This window comes from Leuciscus leuciscus (assembly GCF_965113295.1).
Source record: "Leuciscus leuciscus genome assembly, chromosome: 3".
NCBI lineage: Eukaryota > Metazoa > Chordata > Actinopteri > Cypriniformes > Leuciscidae > Leuciscus > Leuciscus leuciscus.
The window spans coordinates 17,986,831-18,009,470 of NC_138727.1; the positions used below are offsets into that span (position 1 = coordinate 17,986,831).

Below are 22,640 nucleotides of genomic sequence, written 5' to 3' on the forward strand. Positions count from 1 at the left end.
TATATATATATATATATATATATATATATATATATACATACAGTATATATATATATATACATACAGTATATATATATATATATACATGTTTTTTTGTTTTTTGTTTTTTGTTTTACAATTGCCTCTGGTGTCCCCTACTGCCTATTTGCGACATGTTTGTGTAAATTGATGTTTCACTGCTTTTCTTCACTGCCTGAGATTTCAACTGTAAGAGCAACTAAAGTTATGATGTTGCATCACAGATCAGTTCAGACTTGGAACAGATGGCGACTGAAATCTGCTGTGTGTAACACAAGTTTTTTATTCATTTAATTTTTTAAGTTCTACCTGGGAAAGAAAATCATACCGGTTTGGAGGATGAGTAAATGATGACAGAATTTTCATTACTGAATGAATTGTTTCTTTATTCTGCTAATTCTGCAAAACTGCACAGAAAGACTATGTTTGGTGCTGTGAAACATCACATATCGTCACTGTAAGTCAGAAACCTTGTATCACCATTTTTTTTTTTTTTTTTTTTTTTTTCATAAATCATTACTACTGGTCACCCTTTACCACTGTCTGTGGGTTTTGCAAATATTTAACCAGTGAAAAGTATTAAAAAAGCTTGAGAATAAACCTTTTAACTCCATTGGATCGTCAAACTGTCTGTAAACCTCATAACTCAACCTGTCTCAATCTTGATTTTTGACATTATGCTTGTTTTCAATGCAAGGGTAAATGAAGAACTGTTTGTTTGTCAAGAATGACTATATATAAAGGCTAATGTTTTATGTTATGATGAGCTAAGAAGAGTGTCTTAGCCTAGCATTTGTCATCGAGTCACTGCCAATACATGTCTCATATAGCCTATGCAAAGCACTTCATTTTTTTATAACGTGATTTTGGTGATGTTTACATGGCTACAATAAACTTTATAACCTGTAAGTTTGCGATGCACTTACTGCCTCAGTTATGGCCGTTCTAATGATGGACAAAACATATATGTCTGACATTTGCTGGTCAAAAACCTTGTAACTCCTTTAGAGCTTGATTTTGGAAGAATGTTAATAATATAATGACACATGCAAATGTCTGACCATATATTAAGCCACAATATCAACTTTGACAACACAGAGTAAAAAAAAAAAAAAAAAAAACACTGAAAAGTAGCGGTTTTGGACATGCAAGGTTTCCTCCAGACAACAACGATATATAGATTATTACCTGTGTCAGGATGCATCAAGAAAGTTTATGCTACTTAATGACTACTTACAGTACCATTAAAAAAACAAAACAGCACCATATCCATAGTTCTGAGGCACATTAAAATGTTGTATCTACAAGCTTGATAAACCTCTGTTTCCTCCAAATTTGTTTTGGCTTTCTACTGTTGGAGTGAGATCAGAGCTCTCATGTATTATTCAATACACTTTCTCTGTCCCCGTCGGCCACAATTCAACACAGCAGAAGAACAAATTTACTCTTAGTCACTTCATGTGTATTGATTGATCAAACTGAAATTTAATTGTGTTTGCACATTCCATTTACTTATTGCATATTCCTGAGCCAAGCCTTTGCCCCCAAAATTCTTATTGCTATACCACTTTTTTTCAACATTTTTTATCGCATCCAATATACATGAACCCATGCTAATGTATGTTTCTTGGCAACTGAAAATTGTTTTCTTTTTGCCTAAGATTTTATTCTAACCACTTAAGTGATTAGTGTCTATGATCATTTTTATGTTGCTGTTGTCTTATAAAAGCAATAAGCCACTTTTTGCATATGTTGTGTGTGTGTAGATGGTAAAATCACTTAACAGCCTTTTGTGGCTTATTGCATTGTTAGGCTAAGGCAGTTTATTAAGCATGTTTAAGAAGAAACAGAGTATTTTAGGCTAAAAGAAAACAGAAAAATGTAAATGTGACTGTGTTCCGTTACCTGTTATAGAGCAAAATATCTGGTGTCCAGATCTGATTGGATGGGAAACGCAGGGTCTGAACACCAGGGTAGTTATCAGGGTTCCAGCTCAAATAGACATCCGTCCAACTCTGAACACACAAAACATACAATAGATTCAGCAACATTAAAATGTTTGATGGCTAAAGAGACAAACATATATTACACACACAGCCAGTAAACACAATAACACAATCACACAGCTGGGGTCTGCCAAGGGTGCACACATGTACATTTACCACTGGGAAATGAAGAGAGAACATACAACACAGAGCAAAGGCACATAAATATCCAATTCTCTAAGTTGAATATGACATATTGTGCTTAAACAGTCTCTACCAGCCACTTCAATGCCAATAATTTAAGTTGAATAAGGTCATTGTGAGTCAACCTCTATAGTATGAGTAATGTGTGTTGACATCTTCTTGCATAAGCTCCACCTGATTTCTCTTCCGAGGTGTAGATGGTCCTCGGCTATATTTCTCTAGCCTATAAAGTTGCATCTCTGCTGTATTATAGGGTAGGTTCATATGTGGTGCCACAGCAGATTTTATAGAGTAATGTAATCTTTTTTTTAAGCAGCACGCTACCAGTCTTTCTCAAAAGCAATAGGAAGCACACTACTATGTTATTAAAGTCACCATGAAATCAAATGGAATATTGCTGCGCAATATATATATATATATATATATATATATATATATATATGGTATCACTTTACAATAACAGGGCATGAATAATCATGTACTAATGATGATCGATCCTTAACTACGACAGGAGGCATAATGATTCATGCATGAATAACAGCAGCCTTAAACATGTTAGTACATGTTTGATAGTTAATGCATTAATTAATGTTTAGGGGTAAACTAAATTAATCAGGCTCCATACGAATAAAAAGTAAATATTTTGACTTTGAAATTTAAACAATTTATTAGTCATAATTTAAACTGTTGACATCAGCAGCTTCATCATAAACATTAGATTAGTTTGTCATTAATTTCACTGATCCTCCTTATCAAACATAGAAAATACTAAATAGAGTAATATTTTATCTTAAAAGGCCCTAACAGGCTGCTGTTATTCGTGCATGAATCATTATAACTCCTGAGTCCTGTCGTAGTTAAGGATCGCTCTACATTGGTTCGTGATTAGTTCATATTTTAACTAATCATGAGTTCATGTTGAAGTAACTATTAATTCACATGATTATCCATGCCCTGTTATTGTTAAGTGTTACTATATATATATATATATATATATATATATATATATATATATATATATATATATATATATATGGAATATTCCCCTCCCACTTGCAGTGACATCTCTTCCCTGCTGCGTTTAGTGGCATGAGGGTGGAACAACCTGTCATTCACATGAGAGCACCACAATGATCCTATCAATTCCCTATGGGCACAATTAAGTCTCTTCCTACATTTTTTCTTGTTCAAAAAGCCATTTCACTGGGATATACATCACAATAAGGAAGACTATATCGTCAACTGACAAAAGGCAAACTAACAGTATAGGCTGAAATTAGACTTGCTGCATTGATAATTAGAACAAATGTTTCCACTGTTTGTTAATGATCCTCATTAGGGAAAATGTAAAAATAGTTCATTCAGAGTTTAAACTTAGCCACAATTGTTTTACTCATCCACAAAGCTGTGTGGAATTATGAATATTTAATTATACTTAAACACAAACACAGCTTTAAAATCTATAATTAGCTGCGCTTACACTGTCGAGCCAAAAGCGAGCGTGCAAGTGCATGCCAGGGCCAGTCGCGCTTCCACTGTCACTTCCAAGGCTTGCTCTGGCTTGAAAGGTTGAAACGCTACAACAGAAACTAACCCTACCCGATACCCTAACAGGCAGCTTTCACAACCAACTGTAAAGACCTTTCGGCAAACCTCTTCCTTTCATCACACCCATTCAGCAACCTGCAGATACCCACACTTATCTTGTGGGTGCTCCAAAGTGGAGTACCAACTGAGTACCCCAAGTGGGCCAACTGGGGCTTGAGAAGTGGTCATGAACAAAGGTGGAGTTTTTCCTGAGTCAGGACAGGGTCAGCAAACATAAACATTTAAAACAATTCTCAGCTCAAAACTCACTTTCAGATTCAGCGAGTGTTTCAATTGAGATCCGATAGGAATTCTGATAACTGTATGAGGCAGAAATATATGTATACGTGATGCTAAAGGCTACTTATGCTAACAATTGCGATAATAAATACACATATGATTATGGAAAATATCAGAGATTGCTTGAAGAACTTCGACAAATCATGTATGATTATAATTGTGTTTTATTTGGTTTCATGTTTCATCTGTCTTTTCCCTGTGCCTTTGTTGACTTATGGATCCGCATATGTCATAATTACATACACTCCGGTTAACTCATTAAACTCTTTCCCCGCCACTGACCGTGGGCATTGGAAAAGAAGCAATTTCCGGCTTTCCGTGATTTCACTGTTATACAGTAGGGGGGCACTATGACACATCTTCTGAAAGAGTGCTGAATCTCCTGATCAAAACACTGGTAAAGAAGAAGCAGAAACAATCGATAGCATATATAAGCAGATGTATATGTAAAATAACGTGATCCTCAACATTAAATGGCATATAAATCAAAACTGCCTAATGTTACTGAATGAAATGTCGACCCAGGACGACCCAGGACACGATTTTCTCAGCTTTTTGCTCAAAATGTTGCTTTTTTATGAAACTTACCCACATTCAAGTGTTAATAAAAAAAGAATGCATGAAGCTAGAATAACAATTTTTTTTTGTTTGTTTGTTTGTTTAAAAGCAAAGGGTCTGTTCTTCCTTTTGATATATTGCATGTTCATATATTCATACAACAAAATATTCTGGGGGCCATGCAACTTTTGTGAAAATGATCAAAAATGTTGGCGCTGGCTGGCAACTTCTTTCAAAAATGCTGGTGGGGAAAGAGTTAATCACATAATTATGTTTTCTGACCATGAGCTCCCTCTTTTGCTCTGGCTGAAAGGATAACAGTATAGTGAAACGGGAGAGTTCACTCAAACATCCAATGCTCATTTTTTCAAAAGAAATGTGACGTAAACATATGCTGTTATATCACAATTTTTCTAAATGTGTAAGCCTTTGGACTTAAAAGTATGGTGGCCCGGTAGTGCACAACACTACAAACAATTGCAATTTAAAAAGCAAACATAAGTTCACAACACAACAAAATGAACCCACAACACAACGGAAATAAGCCACATCATTTTAATTAATACAAATGATACGTTTTAACAACTTGGAGGAATTGGTAGACGTTCCCTTAGGCATCATGTGCATCATTACAGCCCTCTTTCCGTTGTGTTGTGGCTTATTTACGGTGGCCGAGAAAGCTCAACGCGCTGCAACTGAAGAAAACACATGCAAATAGAAAAACACCCGCAAATTAAGAAAACATCTTCATCAGTTTTATAACACATGGGTGCTCCAAATACTCACAACACAACCAAATACAGAAACGCACTGCAAATAGAACAGAACACAACGGAAATGTTTCCAAGGGACCCCAATTAGTAACGAACCCGGCTGGGAGAAGATATTTTTAATATTCTCTCATCATTTTGTCCATTGAATGTCTACATAATCAATGACGTTTGTTCTGACATGTCAAGCATGCATGTTTGAGACAGAATATTTAAATAATATATCTTAAATATCCTCATTTGGGTTCTAACGATGAATGAAAGATAAATGGGTATGAAGCGACATGAGGGTTACTCCTTCTCTAAAATCTAAAAATGTTTTATTATTTTGGTAGAAGACCCTAAACACTTTCCAAAAAAAAAAAAAAAAAAAAAAGAGAAAATATGTGTTAGGCACAACTATTCTACATTTCATTTGTCCCTCTTTATATCTTGCATTGCCACTTTTCAGGTTCACAGATTGCCATCATTATAAAACAACCTTTCAGCTATTTCTGATAATTTGTTTGTGTGTTTTCACTGATGTACAATTAATTCAGTTCAAACAATAGGAAGAAATGATGTTTGTTTCATCCTCACAGATCAGATCAGTCAGGAGGAATGAGGAGTTTCTGTCCCACACATCTCTCTGTGGCTCAGGTGTCCCAGTGTGCTTTAGTGAGCGTATTCCCTGGGGCGCTGCCTCTCTCTGCGGACACACTGGCTTGCTCGGCACTGACATCATGATAGGATCAGGGAATGTGCGCTGCACATATTTTATATACTGGAACACATACTTCGAACATACTATTTCTCCATGTCCAAGAAAAGAACAGATCCACTTTGTTCCCAATGTCACGTGCAGTTTCATGTTTTTAAGCAACACTAAAGAATTTAGAACCAAAAAAGATGAGTACATATGAACCAGTTTTATATTATATATTTGTATGGCTTGTGCTGATATTTTTATTCTAATCATCTTATTTTAAAATGTTTAAATAACTTTAAATATTTATATAGTTTAATATAATATTATGTGTGTCTTTATTGTACATATGCACGGTGAGGAGGAACGTTTGAGTGGCCAAAGATTCTCCAAGGATCACAGATGGAGAACTGCAGAGTTTAGTTGACTCTTGGGACCAAAAAGCCTAAAAAAATTATAATCAAACAACCCCTACATAACCACATGTTTGAAAGGGTTTCAAGAAAAATCATCCTCACTCATCCAAAAACAAATTCCAGCATTTTCAGTTGTCAGACAAGACTGGAACTTCAAAAGGGACCGGATTCTATGGTCAGATAAAACAAAAAAAAAATCTTGGCAAAAGGAGGTTGCAAAAAGTATTTAATAAAACGGTGACAATAATTCTGGCCATTTCATTGTTTGAATGAAAGATCAAAAGGATAAACAATACAGATTTATTTTTACAGACATCTTTGATCATATTTATCCACAACGTCAAATAATCTTTTTAAAGCTTTAGTTCTCCCAAAAATGAAAATTCTATCATATTTACTCACTCATGTTGTTTCAAACCCATAAAACTTTCGTTCATCTTCGGAACACAAATTTTTGAAGATGAACGAAGGTCTTACGGGTTTAGAACATCATGAGGGTATATGTAATTTATGACAATTTATTTATTTATTTTTCCTTTTTGGGTGAACTAAACCTTCAAGTCAATATATGGGTGGTCTGTCTTTAAATCATTTTAGCACTTTGGAAAGCAACTGGTCTGGATGTTGGGTTCATAATCAGAGCTGCTCCTTAGTGGAAAATTTCTTATCCAGCTTAATTTCATGGTTTAGTGCTCAGTTGGCTAAAATCATGCATTATGGCTGATGAGGTCAATAAAGGTGAATTAGAGCCAAGGAATGTTTCAGACAGATAGAAACACCTTTCAACAACTAAAACTCACTGTTGGCATCAGCCATTTAGAGCCATTTGTGAGCATTTACACATTTATGAACATGTCTTTCATGAAATTTCACACTTGCCTGCTTTTAAGCTGATTATGTGTTTACCAAATATATTTAATATGCTTATGTTTTGCACGTTTAGTGGGCCTGGACATTTTCGCAATTAATTTGGTTTGTAATGTTTCTCATCATGGAAGCTTTCACTCTAGTAAATAATATCCAGATGAGGTTTGCAGAACTCTGCTATATTAAAATTCTGACATCATTGCTCATCTTAAAGCACTCTTGGGTGCTGAAAACAGTTTAACAACCTTATGGAAATGTTCATATGCTTTTTTATGATGTTCATTTAAATCATGCAGTGAAATGAATAAACATAAGTAATGTATGCAGCTGTGTCTATAATATAATATAATATATTTTTTAATTTTCTTCTGAGTTTTGCTTAGAAATATTGTAGAACTGTATTGTTTAAAGTGAAACAAAATATATGCTACAAAAAAGGGGAAGTCTGAAGGAGTGCACCAGAGGATGGCAGCCTTGAACAGATCGTTCCAAATGCAAACAGCTTAATGTAAGTTATCAAGTCAGAAAGGCCATTATAAGTCAAGCTCCCAGACATAGACCTGCTCCTACTCTTTAGTTGTAAATCTGCCTCATGTGACCAAGGGATGTGACATTAAACCTAGAAGCCATTGAAATGTCGTTATCTTGTTGCTCTGAAGTCTGGAACTTTTGTTAGCGTGACCTGCCATGGAACTGGAACAACCTATTTAAATTTCAAATAATTCTGCTGTTGTTTTTGCTTTCCAGGGTGATGTCTGAACAATGAGGACTTGAGGAAGATGTGCCGCTGAGCAGCATAACTGAGCAGGACAGGAAAACATTTGAATTCTCTCTTGTGAAATTAGCATCACCATTCGAGACGCAAGTCTCACCTAAGCATCATCCTAATCTACATCTCTTTCCCTTGACCCCCCATTCCCTGTTCCTTCTCTCTCTCATGCTGAGATCACCTGAAATTCACCCGAAAATCTATATGGTTTAATGTGAACAATTATCATACAACACTATACATGTTTGGTATCATTTGGAATGTCTCAGTGCGACTGGTACAAAGGTCTCATTCTCCACAGAAGTAAACCAAAAGGTAATAAAGTTTTTAAGAGTTTAAAGATAACTTGCTTACAGAGGAGGGTGTGTCTTCCAGGCAAATGGCATCCTGCTCTCAAAAGGTGTAAACTCTGAATGCAAATTCCCATTGTTAGCAAATCTTTCCATGTGAAATAAGTTTCTAGTACATACTAGATCCCATTTTAGATGGAGCATGGGGCACATCTGGTGGGATTCAAGATTCCTGATTAACTGCTTGACTTTAAGTTGTTATGCAGTCGCAAATAAGGGGCTAGATAAAAATACTATTGGGGTAATAGCAGTATTTTGAGCTTCATTCTCTTAATGTATTAGCCATAACCTCTGGTTATTGTTTGGGCTTTAACTAAGTTGTTATATGGGTGACTGTAGGGGGCTACATGGGTACCAGTGATGCGCGGGTCAATGTATAAACAACCCGGACCCGACCGACGTTTTCAACTAACCCGCCCGCAACTCGGACCGCAAAAAAAAAGAAAGAAAATATTGTACCCGACCCGCTTCCTGACCCGCATTTTTTAAAAGTAGGCTAGTAAATGCATAGCAAGAAATACACATGACAAAGCCAGCACTTTGGTCATTATCTTTCATTATTTCGGCAACTTTGCTCTTTCTGTTTGTGTATTTGCGGAGCTTCCACTCCCCAGTCTTCACCTTTTCTCTTGCCGCCTCCATCTCTACCTGCAGACTGAGCTCGTGCGTCATCTTCGCGCCAGTTATTCAGCCAATAAAGTGTAGGCCTATGTATTTCATAGAAAATTGCATGTGAGCGGAGTGGAGCGGGAGCAAGCAGGCGGATCTTGGACAGAACGCAGAGCGGCATTTTTAAAAGGATGGAGCGTCGCCCTATTTCCCGCTCCAATTTCGCTCCGCGCACACCAAGATTCTGAAGCATGCTCAGTCAAGCCTGACTCAGTCTACTGTTGATGACTGCAAGATGGATTCTATTTTCAGTCAAAACTCGGCTCAATAATGGAGTTCAAAAAGTAGGCTACTTCAAAAAGGAAAATAAGAAGTCATACAGGTGTAAAACTAACTATTATGTGGTAGAAGAAAACGACATCGTTTCAGTCAGTAGCCCTAAAGATTAATTTTGGAATCTAAAAAGACACATCTCTCGAAAACATGCAGTGTGATATGTGAACACGCTGGGAAGAAAGCAAAAGGTTAGCAAATTGAATACGGTAACTTAAAGTGTAGCCTAAATTAAATACAGCGTAAAATGCAAACAATTGATACAAGCCCATTTAAATTTTAATCCTGCGCGCTGCGCACAAGTTCAGTTATAAGAATGTTGTCCTAATAGTTAATTTAGCCTAGGCCTACTTTTAAAACGTTTATGTATATTTATTTTATAATTTTGTTTATATAAATTTTATTTATATTATTAGGCCCATTTATTCGTTTTATTTTACAGCAGTTTGTGTGTACAATGGATATAAGCCCATTTAAATTTTAATCGTGCGCGTTGCACAAAAGTTAACTTATCAAAATTCTGGCCTAATAGTAAATTTACTTTTAAAATTTTTATGTAGGCTATATTTTTGTTTATATAATTGTTATTCATATTATTAGGCCCATTTATTCGTTTAATTTTACAGGACTTTGTGTAGGCTATATTCCTTCTTACATAGGCCTAATTTGTCATTTGAAATAAAACATTTCTATTTGAAAAATGTTGTTGTTGCTCGTTAGTTCTTTAGGAGGTAAGGCTGTGGTCTAAGCTACAGTGATATAGGCTACATGTAGATTTTTTTTCCCCTTTTTGGAGCGAGCGGGGGGCGATTTGAGTGGAGCGCGGATCAAACTGCGTTGAGCGCTGATCGAGCGATAATGAGCGGAGCGGCCTGATGAGCGGGGGAGCGGAGGGGTGGACAGTTCCGTGAGCGATGAGCGAAGATTCTCACCGCTCCACTCCGCTTATGCTCTCTATACTACTATATAAATTACAAAGGTTTAATTGGCATCTTTATTTCAAACGACCCGACCGACCGCGACCCGAATATCATTAAAAATATTTTTGGATGACTCGTAACCGCGGGTAACCGCGGGTGACCGCGGGTAACCGCGGGTGACCGCAGGCACCCGCTCATTTCGGATCAACCCGCGCATCACTGATGGGTACTTCTTAACAATAGCAAGCAAGCGTGTTGCGGCATTGTTAAACTGCTTAAGCCATAATCTCTGGTTATCGATCAGACTGGCGAGTTTGTGATTGTGAGATCCGCGTAATATTAACGGCTAGCACGAGACTCTCTGAGCGACATACTGTAGATTCCTAATGAACGGGTAAAATATAAAGTAAAGAGTTAAATAGAATAATCAGATGTATTGCTAAACTATTATATAAATGACCAATAACTAACTTCGAGGTCGTGATAAAATGGAGTCAGATAAAAGCTGAATTGGAATTAAATTACTTTGCCACCCGGAAAAGACAGTAAACCTTCACCCGCTTATCGGAAACTGTCGTTGGACCAATTGGGCAGGCCTTACAGTAGTGAATGAGGGAGAGAAATCATATTGTTAATTTACGATGGCTATAGGAATGAGAGGATTGCCTTTCATAGAGTTAATTTACTCTAGAAGGCACAATTGTCCAGAAAAAAATACAGTAAAATACAGTTTTTTAGCATGATTTAAGAAAATGAAGCAATGCTATTTATTATAATGTGATCAGATTTTATCAACCCAGGCTCATAAAAAAAACAAATAAAAAAAAAACATGCCTGTGGCAACATTACTGCATAAATGATATGTTGCTTCTTGCATGTTTCACAACACGTATGCAATGTATGTAAAATACTGTACGTGTAGTCATGCAATTTGGTAAAGTGCATGGATTTTAAGCCTTATTGTGCAAGGAACTGTGCAAAAAGTCTGCCCATGTGATCATAATTTTACAGCCTGATAATTAGTAATCAGGTACTAATTTTAGCAAAATAGTACCTGATTTTCTGTGAACGCGTCCGTCTCTTCAGCATCTATCAACACCATGGACTCGGAGGTAGGCTGCCCTGGCTAATCTATCCATAGATAGCAATAACCGAGGAATTGGAAGCTTGTTAGTAGATTTTCTCTCCGCCATCACGCTTCATGCAATCTCCAGGCGAACTTCAGGGGTGGCGTGTGCATGTGATATTAACGTGCGCGAGTGAGGGGGGATCTGTGGCGTGTGCACGACCTGTGATTAACAGTCAGATCTCACACCCCCCTGCGCTGATTGGACCTGATGAAGCGGGAGCGCTGGATTTTTGCAAAACAAATAACACGCTCCAGGTGGAGTTAGAAGCTCGGGTTTTTTCTAAAACCACTTTATTTATGTTGTTCTGTCGGATTATAGTGTTGATTACACTGAATATGATAAAAAAAATGTTGCCGACGGCAGCTTTAATTTCAGATGGAAACCAAAGTGAATTGCATTGCATTTCAAGCACTTTTTTGACATTGAGTAAAAATGTAGACATAGGCACATTTTCAATGAGCCTATGTAGGATTTTATTTCTGATTGTTATTGAAATGTAATCTTGACAAATTGTCAAAACAAATGTGGTCATCCCCAAAAGTAGCTGTGACACTTGGTAAATAGTAAGGAAATACTGTAGTTGCCTGGGACGTTACCGAAATGGCCGCCAAGTAGTAGTTTCCTTAAAGGGACTTTTGACCACACACACTTACACATGCACAATGCATGAGTACAAAAGGAAAGTAGGAAGAAACTCACCAGCTGTAGCCAGGCGTTGGTTATTAATACCTGATTTTTTTCATCCTGGGGCAGAGAAAAAGAAGAGAAAAAGAGATTCAGTATCAAATGAGGACATAAATGAAGGATTACTTCAAATTGAACAAATCTCCTTTCTGCTTATAATCCCAACCCTTTTTATGAACAAAGACTTTTATTCCTTTTTTGCCCTCTATGTACCATTCGCTCTCTATCTCTCTCTTTCTCACACACACAAATGCAGACTTTGCCTTTTGGAGCATTTGAGATAAGGCCAAAAAAAACCAGCTATGACACTCAATGAATAGGAGCAATCAAACCTTAAAGCAGTTTCACAATGTGACAATCACCATTACAATACAGATCTCATAGTAAACCTCTTGGGATTTAAAGCTTCACTTCAACATGCATTGATCGGTGTCAGAATCTCTCTGTGTTTATTTGAGCTCAAGAACATTCATGTTGGTTTCATTCAGAGAAGTGTCAGCTCTGATTTCCTCACATTTCTTTCAGTTTGGACCAGGGATGATCTACAATGTCATCAATGTTTTTACCCTTTGATATTCTTGTTTCTGGCTTCATCTATAGTTCAGTAAGTAACTGAGCGATAAGAACAGACAGCATAAGCTTCAAACAGGTTCAAGTGTCAGCACAGTTTATACACAATATCAAAGATATAGAATAAATAAGATTTGGAAAAAAAAAGATATCTAATTTAAGCGAGTTTATAGAGTGAGTTTCACTAACTAAAAAGTACTATGGTATTGCCATGTAGGCCTGTATATTATTAGCAATACCATGGATTTTGTTACAACAGTACTATATTGGATTAGGCTACCATGTAAATATTATAGTATATCAATATGTTAATCATACAGTACCACGGTATATATCAAAGTACCATTGTATTAACGTCTGATATCATCACAAACCATGGTGTGATATTTAAACTAGGGATCTCAATATGTCTTACATTATACATTACATTTACAAGTTTGGGGGTCAATATGATTTTTTCTTTTTAAAGAAATATTTATTTAGCAAGGATACATATTAAACTGATCGAAAGTGACAGTACACACTTTACACAAAAAATCCATAAAAAAAAAAAATGCTGTTCTTCTGAACTTTCTATTCAAGAAAGAAACCAGAAGAAAAAATTTGTCTTGTTTTCCACAAAAAGAATTTAAGCTGCACAACTATTTTTAACATTGATAAAAAATGTAAAAAAAGAACGGGGCAACACTTCACAATGAGGTTTAACATTAGCTCTGTCATGACAACTCTCAGAGATTTGCATGGTAATGGTAATGAATATTGGCAGAGCTGCTGCAAGTACTGAGATTTGCTACTGCCAATACATTCACAGGCATGGTGCTGTGAGCATGCAAGACATGTCGCTGCAGCACATTTAACATTCACGAAATAACCCCCATAGCAGATCTATACAGGTGGAGCTGGGGAAGGTGGAGAGTTTCTGAAAGTGCGCTGCAGACTGCTAACAGAAAACGCTACCAAAATGTTGTGCCGCAGCTTATTGGCTGTTGATGCAAAAGTAACCAATCAGCTGCACTATGTAGATAACAATGTGATCATAACCAAATTGAGTTAAAGATCCTATCAGTCTGCGCCATCAAGAGTTTCATGCCAGAACTTGGTATTTCTGTCATGACAGCTCTGGGAGAGATTGGCATGGAAATAAAGATTGGCATGGTAATGGAAATGGTAATGTTAATATATTTGATCATGAGAAAAGTGCATAGCCCTCCACTCCCCAAATATTTTGTCCAAATTATTTACAGGCTATACCGCCACTGCCAAATAAAGCTGCACAGCTGCACAGCTTTTCCGATCCGCTCTAGATTTGGAGTATAGTGCACAATTGTGCAACAGCTGAAACAGTTGCACAGGGTAATGGGAGAAATAGAAAATTCAAGCCAATATACTGTATGTGTAACTGCTGAGTGAGAAAACAAGCTGCTGCATAGACAGACATACATATATCTGTGATTATGAATGAACATAGACAGGACGAGATAGGACAAACAAGCAGATCCACCCCAAGAACCATAAGACTGCATGTTTTAATATCTATGTGTGTCTGGGCTACCGTGCCGGATTAACACTAGTGGCCTATGACTATGTGTACCTGGGCTACCATGCCGATTGGCTTAGTTCTATAAATGCTCACTATGTGTTCTCATTAACAATATATATTGTAAGCTGATAGAGATAAGAAACCCAGCAACCACCTGAGCAAGTATCATAATTAAATAATTTGATGTATCATTGACATAATCCTTATACTCTTATTGATAAGTGAAAAGGCTGTTGAGACGATAAAGAAAGTCAGGATGCATAGCTAATGAAAACACTGCCCTTGGAAATAAATGAATGCATCATTAGAGTTACAGCTAAACATGGTAACCCTGTTAAAAGCACGAATGGTTATTTCACTTTAACCTTTTCTCATATCCGTAGCTTAGACGGCGTATCCTTAGCAATGACATACAATATTTAATTGTATGTCTCCAACAGAGAGATTTGGTTACATGGATTACAATACTAGACTGCTTGCTGCTGCATAAACACAATTGCATAAACGCTGCAACTTATATGCTTATAATCACGCCACAAACTGTTAAACATAACGCTTAGATTAATCTGTTATATTTGCTCATTTAATAAGCAAACTACGCAATATGCGAGATATGGAGTAAAAGAGTGTTCACTCATCTTAGATGTTGATTTCAGATACTTTTTTGAAAGCGCTCTACAGACTGCTAACAGCAACACTACCAGTATTTGAAAGCTGATGCAACAGCAACCAATCAGCAGCGCCATGTAGAAAACGATGTGATCACTACCAAATTGAGTTCCATCAGAACATGGTATTTCGTTAACATGAGCTAATGAACAATACTTCGACAGCATAGAGCATGGTAATTTATTAACATTAACAAAAAAATGCTGTAAGAATATATTGCTCATTGTTAGTTAATGCTTTAACAAATGTTAGCAAATGAGACCGTATTGTAAAGTGTTAGACTGGAGTAATGGCAGCTTATCAGAGGAATAAATTAAATAAATAAATATTAAAATAAAAACAGATAATTATTGCAACAGTTAAAATATAATATTTCACAATAATACTGTTTTAATATATTTGTATTAAATAAATTCAGCCATTTGAAGTAAAGTACTGCTGAAAAGGAAGTTGACAAACAGTTTTGCTGTTGATCTTGAATTTCAGTTCAAATCTTTCCTTTAAGGTGATGTATCTTTCCTAATCACTCATGATTACTCATGCTGAAGAGGAACCTGTGCTTGCTTTCTGTCTCCAGTCCCTCTGTCAATGAGTTTTCCGTTTAATGCGCAAAAGATGTCTGTTTTGGCAACTATAGTGGACACATTAATCATTTGGTTCCTAGGACATTCCAGCATTAACAGAGACGGTTATTAAAATACACTAACTCAAACATGTTTTTTTTTTTAAAAATGGGTTTTTAAATTGTGGTTCAGAAGATGACAAATGCTTGTGTATCTGCAGAAAAAAAATCAAATCTGCATATAAACTACATACATTTATTTACGTATTTATACATATGTTTACACAGGCTTAAGATTAGTATTTGTGCTGCATCTTTCAAAGGCATTTATGTCCACCACAGTTGTCTTTTGGACTTTTTTATTCTCAGAATTGCGAGTTATGAACTCGCTATTGCGAGAAATAAAGCCAGAATTTTAAGATATAAATTTGCAAATGCAAGAAATAAAGTCAAAATTGCACTATATAAACTCACAATGGCGAGAATTAATTTCTCACAATTCTAAAATAAAAAGTTGCAATTGCCTAAAGATTTTTATTCCGTGGCAGAATATAAGCTTCCATGGATATCCCTGTTTATGTGTCAGAAAAAGTAGGCTAATTTTGTTAAAACTACAGATTTTGGTTATAGTACTTTTTGTTGTTGTTGTTGTTGTTGTTGAACCTGTAATTATTTCAAGGCTATTTGATGTTTGAATAAAAAACCTATTTGACAAAAAAAAAAAAAAAAAAGAGAAAAAAACTACAGATTGAATTTTTGTATTCCTGCACACAGTCAGATCAGCACAAATCAAAATTGAAGTTCTTGGCAAAAGGGAACGCCATAGCCCCTTTTCTTTTCCTCTGTTTTCTTTAGTCATATAGCACACATTGTTCAATGTTTTGTACTTGTTTCTCCTTCATAGACAGACAAGTTTCATGAAAAGCCCATCTTGTCAGTGGTATATTCCCCTTTAAAGTAGAAAAACTTGCATCATCACAAGAAATATTAACTGTCAATTTTTCAGTCACTCGACCTTTCTAGATATTATTATAATAATTTCCTAGAAGTCTATTTTTATTATAGATTATTTTTAGCAATGGGGGAAGAGTATACATTTATTATAAGTAGTTAAAATAAATTATCAGACTTTTTTAATTTTTGCTTATAATTTTTAAGCGTGCCTCAATTTTAGGGCCACTGAATGTCATGTATTTCTACTATTTTTGTTCACGATGTTGATTCTCACTCTTGGAAACAACGCTTTGTTGTTTTTTCCCTTCTTTTTCTTTATTATTAAATTACTATTCTTGGCCTGTCTGCTGAAACTCTGTCACTTGAAAGAATGAATGCCTCTTGCTCTTGGGTTCAGCGAGTAAAAGACTCTTTGTTAAGCCATCTTTATATAAGGTCCCCACACAAGGTTAGTAATTTCTCTATATATCCTGTCAAAACCTGAGAGCGAGAGAGAGAGAGAGAGAGAGAGAGAGAGAGAGAGAGAGAGAGAGAGAGAGAGAGAGAGAGAGAGAGAGAGAGAGAGAGAGCGAAAGAGAGAGGTACACCCTAAAATTTACACCCGTAAACATGACACATCAGTTGCCTGTTTGATCTTTTGTTTTGTTTTTCTCTGCTAAGTATCTATCATTTTTTTTCTTGTTCTCGCTCTGTTTCTTCTTATTTTCCTTCCTTCTGTCTCTTTCTTTGACACACTAAAGTCCCTGTTGTTTTCTGCTCCTGCAGAAGAAAGTGAACACAACGTGTTGTCTGTGAAGGATAAACTGAGGGCTTGTGACATGCAATCATCGTCAGACAGGGAGGATGATAAGAGTGTTATAAGAGTGCCAGCACAATCCTGATCAAAATTTCATCTGTACAGCTCTGGTCTCACAGAGCCAGACTTTTAACTAGTGACATATTATAAGTACTAACTGCTTTCTCAAATTGAATTAAATTGACAACATAGGTTTTGTTTTTGTTACAATTAATCCTTTTTTAAATTAAAGTTGACCTTAAAATCATAAAAAAAAAGAAAAAAAAGTTGAGTATCTGAAAATAATTCAAAAAGTATAAAATAAAAAAAATACCTTTTGACATTGAAAATGTCGTTTGACTATGGTTGTTGTATTGTTGTGTTTTGTAATTGTGTTTTGTGTGAACACTCAGAAATTTCGGCAGCCCATATTTGCAGTCATGTTTTGCATGTACATACGGTGTACTTTTTGTAGTAATGACAATAACTGGGTAATAACTAGGTACTAACCCTGAACCTACCCCTAAACCTAACCTTAGCCCATATTGTTACCTTACATTACTTACAGTACGAGCCGACGAGTAACGAGCAACGAGCCGAAGAGAGCACATGTCACTCCTCTCCTCACAAAATTGCACTGGTTGCCAGTTGCCGCTCGCATCAAATTCAAGTCACTGACGTTTGCCTACAGAACAACCACTGGCTCTGCTCCCTTTTACTTAAACTCATTACTTCGGACTTATGTGCCATCCAGAAACTTGCGCTCTGCAAGCGAACGACGTCTTGTGGTGCCATTCTCTGACCTTTATCATGACTGTTCCTTGCTGGTGGAATGATCTGCCTAACCAGAGCTGCTGAGTCCATAGCCACTTTCAAGAAACGGCTGAAGACGCTTCTTTTTCGACAGCACTTGATCCAGTAATACTAACACTTTCTCTTCTATTCTATTCTGTTCTATATATATAAAAAAATTATATTAACATTTACTGCGTTAGATTAAACTGAGAAGGGTCATAGCACTTGCATATTGTTGTCCTACTGTTAGTTTAACTGCTTCTATTGTTCTCATTTGTTAGTCGCTTTGGATAAAAGGGTGTACTAAATGAATAAATGTAAATGTACAGTAGTATTTTCGTGGAGAAGTACACTGTAAGTACATTGAAAGTGCACATAATGTAAAATAAAGTGCAACTGTAATTTCTCTCTTTTTAAATGTTTTACAAAAATACAGTTGGATGTGCTACGTTATCAGAATGGCATGGGGAAGTCCTTGGAAATGTGTGTAGAATTCAATCAGATAGTCTGTCCATCTAAAATAAATAAGTACCCATAAATTCACAGGCATTAAGAGGAAAACAATCCTGCTGTGGAAATCTAATTTACTTTCTATTAAGTTCCTCAGACAACCCCCTCAATATCTTTCAAAGAATTGATGCCACCAATCTCATAAACCTTAATTTCTAATGATTAGTGGATTTGAAGCTTAATGTTCATTGTAGCTAGCTGCCCAGTACTGTGTGTATTTCCTGGCAAACTAATAAACCTATACACAATGACTTTTAGACTGTGTTCCAGCTAGCCAATCAGATTTGAACAGCACATTTTCAGCCAGTTTTTGTGAGCAGTATACATTAGATGGTCATTGAACATGTGCCGCCAAAAGACAAGGGGGGACAACATACAGTATTTTACTGTATACGACCTCCACGGCTAACCTTTTCCAAATATATTTTCCTGCATATATAGTACTACTCATAAAATTTCAGTTCCATTCCAATATCTAACTGAAACCTAGTGAAACATGAACACAGCCACAAGCAACTGATGAGCCAATTCTAAATGAGCATCAAATAAGCTTGCTGAAAAAGAAAGAAGGGCATACAGCATTAGAACAACATCGGGGTGAGTAAATGGTGACTTAATATTCATTTTAGAGTGAACTTTCCCTTTCCTTTTAAAATTTGTACTGTGAAATCTATCAAGCTTATGTTCTGTTATGATACCAAATACTAGATTGTGGATTAATAGTGTATTTGAAGTCATTACTGCAGTAATTAGAGTTCCATTTCACTGGGAATTTGGACTGTATTTACTTTTAATAAATCCTCTCTCAGTCAGTGCAATTGGGTGTTAATTGCAAGCGTAAGAGGAGCTTAACACACAGCACTAGCAGGAACAAACAATCTGATTGGTCCACGGATTTCGACGGAGTATAAAACATCGATTCAGATTTTAAACTTCAGGCACATCACCCATGCAAGAAATATGGTTTGCTATCCAGTACAGTAGGAGGAGACAATGCTTCTAAAGATTTGATGGCCATTAAACAATTGAAGAAGGAGCGTAATTGGGTTACAGACTAATTAGTTCCCTTTCGATACGGTTCACTGGCATTGCGTGAGAGATTCTCTCTCTCTCGCTATGGGGAAACTCTGTTTTCTCAGAATACTGAAGCCTGATGGTTCACGTCTGTGAATTTCACAGGCAAATGGCCTTTCAGCCCGCAAGAATGGGTGGAGCCGACTGCCTACACAAGTCGCATTGAAACGGCCATCTAGTCAGATTTTCTCTCCTTCAGCGCGAAAACACATCTCCTCGCTGACTCTGAAGAAGAGAAAGAAGCCTCTACTCGCCATCAAGAACGCCTCAACGCCTCACAGCTGACTCGCCGCTTCTCCCCTGTGGCTTTCCACCGACAACTGAGCATTTTCACGGCGCAAGCCGCGAAAAAAGAGCAAATTTCTCACCGTAAGCCATATAAAGAGCAAATTTCAGGGAGAAACCCAAATCATAATAAGCATATTTCAATTTCTAAAAGAGCAAGCGATGTTTGTTGCAAAATGTCATGCCACATGTGTGGCTCATGCAGGGCTGCCCTGCATCCCTTGGACAAGCCCACGCAGAGGCGGACCTCACAGAGACCAGTTGCTCGCACTGCAAGGTAGATGAGTCTCGCACTGCTGAACTCACGGGCCGTTTTCCTCATAGAAAGCAATCCCGTCTCGCATGCTCTCCCATTCTCTTCCCATCTCGAGCCAAGACGGAAGAAAAGCGAACTCATGTTGGCCCAGCGCCTGCGGGACTCACTCTCCCCACAGCTTGCTTATTCGCCAGCGCTCTTCATCTGCGATGACCAACGCTCCTTTTCTGGCGCGAGCGGCATGATTTCGCGGAGGAAAAGGGGTATACGAAGCTTCCCCCACCGGAAGAAGCTGTCGCCGCACATCTGTGCTCGCCCCCGGCCCTTGACTGGAAGATCAAGGCTTCCCATCCGTGCAGGATGACATCTGTGCTCGCAGGCAGAGTGTTTGGCGCAAGCGGCCAGGCTGGCTCCGCCCTCCACACAATAGGGGTCCTTCAAGTATATCAGGCCAGAGAACGGCCCATATCCGGCGGCATTCAGAGAGCTGCCGGTGCAACCGACCTTGCCCTGTGTGCTACTAAAGCCACAGCCCTGGAAATCGATTCACTTCCGTTGCAACGATCATTAGTTATTAACTTAGGGGCCGCTAACACGACACCGTTTTAACAGAAAACTCTTAAGTTCTTTCCGTGCAAATTCAAAAACGCGAACCAGTGAGAACGCCGATGGCGTGCACATGCACATTATGAGTTCAGTCTATAGGTATGCGTGTTTGAATATATGTGCGCATGCGTGTAGTCCTTCCCAACAAATCAACCCTCAACATACTACTTGTCTGGCCTTAAAATTTATAATACAGAATTTGTATCACTTCTGCGTAACCACGAGAACCGGAACTATCCCGACAACGCTTTATCTGTAGAGAGGTAAAGGGAGGGGAGGGAGGCCTTCACAGGGGAGAGCCTAGTTGACACTTCAGGACTGCGTTGTCGTCACGTCCAGGCGCAGGACCTTCATCAGATCTGGATACAGCCTGGATCCGGCGGACTGCAGTAAACCTCGGGATAAACAGAGAGACTAATATTAGCGTAGACGCCATTATTCTTATGATGTAACGAGTACATCAGGATTTATGGGAAGTGTTCCCGGTTCCGGCTGACCTAATCTATGCAGCCTAACATTGGATTATAAAAGTCTATAATGTGTTATGTGTATGCTAGGTCAAAGAGATGTGTTTTTAGTCTAGCTTGGAACTGACAGAGTGTGTCTGCTTCCCGGACAATGTTAGGAAGATAGTTCCAAAGTTTTGGTGCTAAATAGGAAAAGGATCTACCGCCAGCAGTTGATTTTGATATTCTAGGTATTATCAGCTGGCCGGAATTTTGAGATTGCAATAGACGTGAAGGACTATAATGCGTTAAGAGCTCGCTCAAGTACTGGGGAGCTAAACCATTTAGTGCTTTGTAAGTAATCAGCAATATTAAAAAATGTATACGATGTTTAATAGGGAGCCAAGGCAGTGTTGACAGAACTGGGCTAATATGGTCATACTTCCTGGTTCTGGTAAGAACTCGAGCTGCTGTGTTTTGGACCAGCTGTAATTTGTTTATTAACCCTTTCACACGTAAGTTTAAAATATTCTGGCTGACCCCCCAGCGTGAGTTTTTCAAGGCGACCGTTATTTAGAATGTGTCACTTTATGGTTTCCATGGTGACGCATCATTGCTTGTCACGTGACACACCGCAGCAACAACAGAGCTGAATGAATGATGATCTGCTTTTATGTAATTTTTCCTTTTTTATTGAAAATATTCACAAATGTGTTATTGATATTCCGATTGTCAAATATATGCAAGTGGAAGTGTTTTGTTGTTTAAACACCTTTATAACGATCGCGTTAGTTGAGCTGTATGCGAGATGGGCGCCGCCATGTTAGTTTGTGCCGCAGATGCAGTTCAGAGAATTGGATCTGTTGGATTTACAACACGTGAATTCATCCACTTCTCCCGAAATACATAAAAGTAAGTGGCTGGTGAACTGGGAGAAGAATAGTAAACTTTAAAGTTACTTACACAATGTGTATCTGATATGAATAAAACGTGTCTAATTATAATGGAAAGGATTATTATTGTCTCTTCCTTTGACATCAGTGTGTATTTTACAAACTCTAAATGTATTGTTTTTTTAGTACTTATATGTATGAAACCTAAAATAAACATTATGTGGTTGAAAACACTGAAAAGTTGTGATATATGACAGCTCTGACCGCGCCTGTCTCTGGCTCAGCACCAGCCAACGCAGGAAAGCACATTTGAATTTAGCAGTGGATCACGTCATGCACTGACCGTTCTAATCACACCGGTGTGATCGTATGCTCCAGGGACCAGCCTAGACTGATCACACCGGTGTGATCGTACGTGCGAAAGGGTTAAGCATGCAGGGCAACCACCCATAATAGCATTACAATAATCTAGCCTTGATGTCATGAACGCATGGACTAATTGTTCCGCATTTGTCAATGA

At 37.5% G+C, this 22,640-nt stretch overlaps 1 protein-coding gene across 1 annotated transcript in view; it reads right to left on the reverse strand.

Moving 5' to 3' along the window:
- chrna8 (cholinergic receptor, nicotinic, alpha 8) overlaps window positions 1-22,640 on the reverse strand; it is a 94,534-nt gene that overhangs the window by 36,169 nt on the left and 35,725 nt on the right. Inside the window, exons 3-4 of the mRNA XM_082164595.1 lie at window positions 12,201-12,245; window positions 1,924-2,033 (exon numbers count right to left, since the gene is read on the reverse strand). Of these exons, the coding sequence (XP_082020721.1) occupies window positions 1,924-2,033; window positions 12,201-12,245 (155 nt within the window). The remainder of the gene's footprint in view (window positions 1-1,923; window positions 2,034-12,200; window positions 12,246-22,640) is intronic.